Source organism: Erithacus rubecula (genome assembly GCF_903797595.1).
Source record: "Erithacus rubecula genome assembly, contig: scaffold_583_arrow_ctg1, whole genome shotgun sequence".
Classification (NCBI taxonomy): Eukaryota; Metazoa; Chordata; class Aves; order Passeriformes; family Muscicapidae; genus Erithacus; species Erithacus rubecula.
In genome coordinates this window covers 26,336-33,390 of record NW_027635755.1, presented here as the reverse complement: position 1 = coordinate 33,390, position 7,055 = coordinate 26,336, and the positions used below count along the sequence as shown (strand labels likewise).

The 7,055-nt window shown below is 50.4% G+C and overlaps 1 protein-coding gene across 1 annotated transcript; it reads right to left on the bottom strand.

Annotated features, from left to right (window-relative positions):
• Positions 1-317: 317 nt before the first annotated feature.
• LOC306816435 (uncharacterized protein) lies at positions 318-1,174 on the bottom strand (the record flags this gene model as incomplete). The annotated part of the gene is made up of 2 exons (XM_079332876.1): positions 1,134-1,174; positions 318-979 (listed from the first exon to the last, which is right to left on the bottom strand). Exons 1-2 carry the CDS (start codon positions 1,168-1,170, stop codon positions 318-320), a joined length of 699 nt encoding a protein of 232 aa, XP_079189002.1. The 5' UTR covers positions 1,171-1,174.
• Positions 1,175-7,055: the final 5,881 nt, after the last annotated feature.

Sequence of the window (7,055 nt, the reverse complement as noted above, 5' to 3'; positions counted from 1 at the left end):
TGGGGTGCCCAAAGCCCTGAACAACCCCCAAGGAAACCTGAACTCCCTGGAACACAGGGTCCCCCACACCCTCTGGAAGATCCCCCTGTGTCTGCAGGCATGTCTTAGATCAATGTCTTCATTTTTACCCCGGTACTGGGTGTCTGGGAAGGAGAAAGAGAAATGCAAAGAATATTCAGGCCACAAGGAGCCAGCACGAAGCTTTTCCTGCACTCAAGGCACTGGCAGGGCTTCTCTCAGTGGAGACTCCGTCAGTGTTGGGTCAAGGTAAATCTTCTGGAGAAGCTCTTCCCACACTCGACACACTTGTAGGGTCTCTACCCAGTGTGGATGCGCTGGTGCCTGATGAGGTGGGAGTTTTTCTTGAAGGCCTTCCCGCAGTTGGGGCAGGAGAAGGGCCTCTCATCCCTGTGAGTGCGATAGTGCTGCAGAAGGCTGGAGCTGCTCTCAAACCTCTTCCTGCATTTATCACACTCATAGGGCCTCTCCCCTGTGTGGCTCCTCTGGTGCACAATCAGGCCTGAGCTGTCGATGAATCGCTTTCCACACTCCCCACATTCGTAGGGCGTCTCCCCAGTGTGGATCCTCTGGTGAACAGTCAGGTTTGAGCTGTCGCTGAATCTCTTCCCACACTCCCCACACTTGTAGGGCCGTTCCCCCGTGTGGATTCTCCGGTGTATGATCAGGTTGGATCTCCACCTGAAGCCCTTCCCACATTCCGAGCACTTGTGGGGCTTCTCCCCATGGTGAAGCTGCTCACGCAGCCCCAGCTCCGAGCTCCGGCCGCCTCCCCGGCCCGGGCTGGCTCTTTCCTGCTGGGATCCCCGGGCTGTGCGTTTGCAGCCCCTCCTGCTGCGGGATCTGCGGGGCTTTTCCTCCCCATTGCATTCCTGCGCCGTGGAGCCGCTGCAAACGGCCTCTTGCCCGAGGCTGTGCCGCGGGGATTTGTCCTCCCTGCTGTCCGTGCTCAGCTCCTTGTCTGGGGGAGGAAGGACAAGGACAGGATGGGATTTGCCTCCGTGCCAGAGGGAAGGGCAAGGAGATCGCCCAAGGGCTGTGCTGCAGCCGGGGCTGTGCTGGGCTGGGAGATGGAGCAGGACACAGGGGGAAAGGGGCACTGACTTCCTCCTCACCTGCCTGCGGCTCCCGGGTCATCGACCTCGTCCTCATGGCCTCCTCCTCCTCAAAGCCGCCAAAGGTTTGGGAAATCCTGGTTTGGGGAGCACAACAAGGGCTGAGCGCGTTGGGTTTGATGGTGGCGCTGCCCAAGGGCAGCTGGAGCAGTCAGCGCCCCTTTCAGCCTCGGGGGCCCAGAGCCCGCTCAGCACCAACCTCCCGCACCCCTCCAGGCTGCCGGGGGTCCCCCGGCTCCGGGATCGCCCCTCTGCGCTCTCCCCGCTCCGGGGCTCCCGCCTTCTCCCCTGGCTCTGCCGGGGATCCCCAGAACTGATATCGCTTCCTCCCCACCATTCCGGGGCGATCGCAACGCGGGAACCGCCAAGATCCCGCCAGGGGCATTCCCGGCTCGGCTTTGGGCTCCTGCAAGATCCAAATATCTCCTGAAAGGAAAAACAAAACCCTCCCGGAGCCGCCCATGATGGATTTGGGGTGAGCTCCCCCTCCCCGCTCACCCGCGGGATTGTGCCGGACTCGGGGAAACCGCGGCCTCAGCGAGCCGGCGAGGTAAGCCCGTGGCTCCAAAATCGCTCCTCCTCTTACTGCCGTTCTTCCTGTGTCACTCTTCTTCCTCCCGCTTCTTCTCTACCGTCTCTTCGCGCTCCTCCTCTTCCTCCCGCTCCTCCTCCTCTCCCAGCGCAGCCAGAGCCGCTGGAACTGGGGTGCCCAACGCCCTGAGAAACCCCCAGGTCCCTCCCAGGACCCCTCAAATCCCTGGAACCGAGCGTCCCCCGCATCCCCTGGAAGTTCCCCCCGTGTTCCCAAGCAGGTCGTTATTTAAGATATTTATTTTTACCCTGGTTTGGGGTGTTTGAGAAGAACAAAGAGAAATGCAAAGAAAATCCAGGCCACGGGGAGGATGTGTAGCCCCCAGCCAGGTGTCTTCCCAACACGGATCAGCAGCACCAGGGCTCAGGGGGGCTCTGCCCACCGGGGGTCCCTGGGGATCATCCAGCGCGGATCCTGCCATGGGGATGGAGCTGCAGCAGGGCACTGTCTTGGTTAGACAGACAGGTGTCTGCTGAGGAGCTCTGGAGCTTCTCTAGAAACGGAAAATGTAAACTCCCTCCCTCTAAATTAATATGACTTGGAAATTAAGAAGCTGCCTGGCAAAGATATGGGACTTAGAATACCAGTTTTTCACTGGGAAAATGAAAATAAAAGTATAGTAATATAAAGACCAAAACACTGGCAAGGTCAGAATGCAAGCTGTAACCCTGTTGCTCAGGGTGTTGGTTACAGTCTGAATAATGGTACCTTTTAGTTTTTTTGGTTTTGTTGAAGCAATGATTTTGGAGAAGGATGTAGTTTCTTTTTTAACATCTAGTGGTGATGAAGATAGACCTGGTCTTCTTCTGGGAATTTATTGGGAAAGGTTGTTCTGATGTTTCAAATTTCAGATTTTATTTATGTAGGAAATACTTGGCTTTTTTCCTTGGTTAGGGCATCTCCCATAAGGTATAACTCCTTGTGAGGAGTTCTGAGGGAGGGGTCATGGAAGAGATAAGGAGCCCTGCTCCACCTGGTTTCAGCAGATGCTGATAGAATGTATACTTCTGCTTGCATCTTGCATTGCAACTTAAGACATGATCTACTCCTTATTCTATTACCATCTGCATCCTACCTTAATTAATACCTTCTTTTAACTCTGCTATCTATTTTTATCCACAGTGAAACTTTACACACAGTTCTCACTTAATATTAGGTTTTTCTGTGGTACTCAATGGATTTCTTTATCTTTCTGCATTACCTACTAAGTGTAACTAGGTTTTTGAGCAAAACCAATTGTACGGATTGGTTTGCCTTTGCTTGAGGTGGGCCTAATCTAAACAGTCTTAAAATACCTTTTATGTGTACTACAGGGACTTTATCCCCATGCACTGTGTGCAAGGCTTCAGACTGGGCAGGATTTGCTTCAGTGATGGACTGTCAGGTGTTGACTATTTAGGTGGCTTTTGTTAAGTTCATTTCTCAATTTGTGGATGTTTCCCTGCCAAGTGCCTTTAGGGTAATTTGAAGTAGTCTGCTGTACAGTTCAACTTTCCTGGCAGGTGGTGTGTGATCAGGGAAATGATCTATTTATTCAATATCCTGGTTTTTGGCTGAGGTGTTTCTAAGGCTGTTCTTGAAATGGGTCCTGTTGTCTGACGATTCTCTCAGGGGTGCTGTGTCTTTATAGGACTTGCTTTTTTGGGCTTCAGATGGTGTTTTGAGTAGTAGTGTGAGGTACAGGGTAGGTTTCTAATGATCTAGTGGTGGCTTCTACAATTGTGCTCACGTAGCACTTGCCTTGGGGGGTTTGAGGCAGTGTGATGTAGTTCATTTGCTGGGCTTCTTTATACTTTTATTTGGAATACTGCCCCCCATATTAGAGAGGCTTTATGGGCTTGGCTTGCTTGATTTTAGCACGTCTTACAGTTATGGATAACTTGAGAAATGCAATTTATAGTTAAACCTTCTTTTCAGTTTTATGCCTACTTATAGGTGGCATTTTTGCCTTGATGGCTTGAGGCAGTATGGGCCTATTGAGATAGGAACAACTCTCCCTTATGTTGCTAATTTAAATTTATTTGTGACATCTCTATTTTTGCAGCTTGATCTACTTGCTCCTTGTTTTAGTGTTCTTTATTAGCCTGAATTTTAGGGATGTGGCCGTCTACATGATGGACTTTTACAGATAGTTTGTCTGAGTGGCAATGTTTTTGCACTCAGCAGCAGCCTCAATTGGTTTTCCTTTATGTTCCTAGCTGGCCTTTTTTTATCTTTCTGGCTCACTCCACAGAGCATTGGTTAATATTCATGATTCAGTATAAAGGTAGAGCTTTGGCCAGTTCTCTGTTTCAGCAGTGTCCAGGGCCAGCTGAATGGCTTTGAGTTCAGCAAGTGCACTTGATTCACCTTCTCCTTCAGTAGCTTGTGTGACTCGTCGTGTGGGGCTCCCTGCACCCAATTTCCACTTCTGGTTCATCTCAACCATGAGACAGAAACTGTCAGTGACAAGAGCACAGCGTGTTTCTTGTGCTGGCAGTTGGTTGTATGGTGGAGCTTTTTAGCCTGGGTTACTTGTTTTTGCTCCTTTTTGTTAGTGAGACTAAAGTTTTTATTATGTGTCCGGTTTTAAGTGTTTTTAAAATTTCAGGGTGATTTGTGTTTCTAATCCGGCCGTGCTGTGTGATGAGAGCAATCTATGGGCTCCATGTGGTGTGGGTGGCGTGGACTTCCTTATAGGCGGCAAAGTTTTTGGTGTTTTCTTTTGTTGTTGGTTGTGGGTTTGTATTTTTTTTTTTTTTTTTGTTGCTGTTGTTTTTGGTGTTTTTTTTTTTTTTGTGAGTGTAGTTTGCTTCAGACTTTCTGCAACTTTGGCTCTAGAATTCTAGTGCTCAGCCTCGAGTCTCCCCAGGCACCTTCTGCTAAAGGCTCCAGGACAAGCCATTGTTCTTGGCTGCAGAGTAAAGCACATTCCTCACCTCTGGTCCCCTCCTGACTGGGCCAAGGGCACTGCATGAGCGATTTTCTGCTTGGTCTGGGTGAAGGTTTGTTGCTGTTCAGGGCCACAGCTGGAATTGTTCTTCTTAGGGTGAGCAGGTAGAGAGGACTCACAATGTGGCTACACTCAGGAATGCATTGTCTACAAACCTATGGCCCCTAGGAAAGCTTGTGTTTCCTTCTTGCTGCTTGGTGGAGACACTGTGATGATCTCATTGATCATTTCAGTGGGGATCTGGCTCTGTCCATCTTGCCACTCTACTCCCAGGAACTGCATCTCTCAGGCAGATCTCTTGACTTTGTCCTTCTCAATGGGAAAACCTCCTTCCAGCACAATTTGGATGATCCTCTCTCCTTTCTCAAACACTTTTAATGCCCTGTTCCTGCACACAATGATGTTATTGATGTATTGCAGGTGTTTTGGAGCTTTACCCTTTTCCAGTGCAGCCTGGATCAGCCCGTGGCAGATGGTGGGGCTGTGTTTCCACCCCTGGGGCAGTCGGTTCCAGGTGAGCTGCACATCCCCCCAGGTGAAAGCAAACTGAGGCCTGCACTCTGCTGCCAAAGGAATGGAGAAAAATGCATTGGCAATGTCAATGGAGCCGCTTTGCTGCCTTGGGCTCCAGCTCCTCCTGGAGATCCAGCGTGTCCAGCACAGCAGCGCTCAGCACTGGAGAATCAACGACTGGGAGAGAGAGGGGGTCTACTGACTGCTGATCAGTATCCAAATTTACTCTCAGCTACGTGTGCTTATATACCATTTTTAGGAAAGCTGGTCATTTTTTACTACATTGATTAGGTTAAACATCACACAGGCAAGCTTACACAGTTTGCAACATTTCTTCTTGTTTCATTCTTCTTTCCTGTCACCAATCTTGATCCAATCTTCATGGAGTCTTCAAAGTTCTGTTTCCTCTTGCCAAGGCATCTTGGTTATCAAGCTGCTTATGCTAATTAAATCCACAGCACTCTGTCTTAGCTCCCACAGTGGAGTCTCTTCATTCAAGGCACAATAGCCTACAGTCAATTTCTATTGTCTGTCAGACTTGCCCCCAGGGTAACTGGGACTGTTGAAGGGTGAGTGGGTTTTACTGAGCACCCTTTGACTTTCTAGCCAAAATTTTATGGGTGGGATAATGGCATGTTGATTCATCTGATACTGCTGGCTGTGTGCTGTTGAGGTGGCAGTTGGTGCTTGTTGCACTTTCACCTTCAGGAACCTACTGCAGATTGGTTTTCTGATAGTCCAGGCATGGTGTTTAATTTCTCAATGCCCTCTGCCTCTACAGCAGCTGTTCCAAAAGCCCACCTGAGTCCCTTTGGGTGTTTGTAATAGCCATTCCAGGGGAAGAATATGCCCAGAATTCATGGAGCCTCTGGGCCAGTCACACTGGGATGTTTCTGCCACCCCTTCCCAGTCAGGCTCATTTCAGCCTCCAGCAGAGTCAATTCCTGTGATCCCCCATCACCCCAGCAATGGAAACAGGTTCTGCCTCCACATGTCCCAGTGGCATTGGGGTACACTGTCCACCAGGATCAACTAAAGGCCAGGCCAGGCCATTGGATCTGCTCCATCCAAAAGACCTGGCTGTCCTGTGCCTCTCCCTGGCTAGAGGCAGAGTCCCTCTAACCCTGGTTATCATTTCCTTCCTGGGCATACATACTAGAGGTTCTTTTAAGAGGATCCCACAGGTCATCTTCCTTTCTGCAATACCTGGCAGCTTGGTCATGGGAGGTTGAGGCTGCCTTCACTTGAGTGGAACTCCCTCTCTTAGTGCTTCCCTCCCTGAGCTGATGCACCCGTGCTGCCAGCACAGAAGTGGTTTTCTCATTTTGCCTTTTCATGATTTCCCCATGGTTGTGGAAAAAGAACCACAGGTCAGCTCGTGGGGTGTCCCCTCTCTCCCTAGCTGGGGGATGTTGGGCTCTGTCTTTGGGGCCTGTGACTGGCATTGATGCTGCACTGATCTTCCTCACCTCTTCCCTTATCTCCCTCATCTCTTCCTTAAACTCCTCTTGAGCTCCTTAACCACAGCAGAGACATGAGCCTGCCTCGGGCCATTGATCACACTCTCATAATTTCTGAGCTTGTTGGTGACAGAACCCACTGTCTCTGGGTTGTTATCAGCATTAATTGTCACAGTAAAGGTGTATTTGGATGGCCCCAGGTTTGCCAGATTGCACATCTGCCCTGTGCACCTGACCTTGTCAGGGTCATTGTCCTGCTGCCCCCTGCCAGCTGCCTGGGCCCCTCTCATGCCTGTCCCAAATCCATGGGGCTCCTGTCCCTGCTGCTCCCCAACACCTTCACTCCCTCCATCAAAGCTCCACTCAGCCTCTGCACTGTGACCTCTGGAAAGAAAGAAAGGATGAGAGAAAGGAAGTGTTGTCAT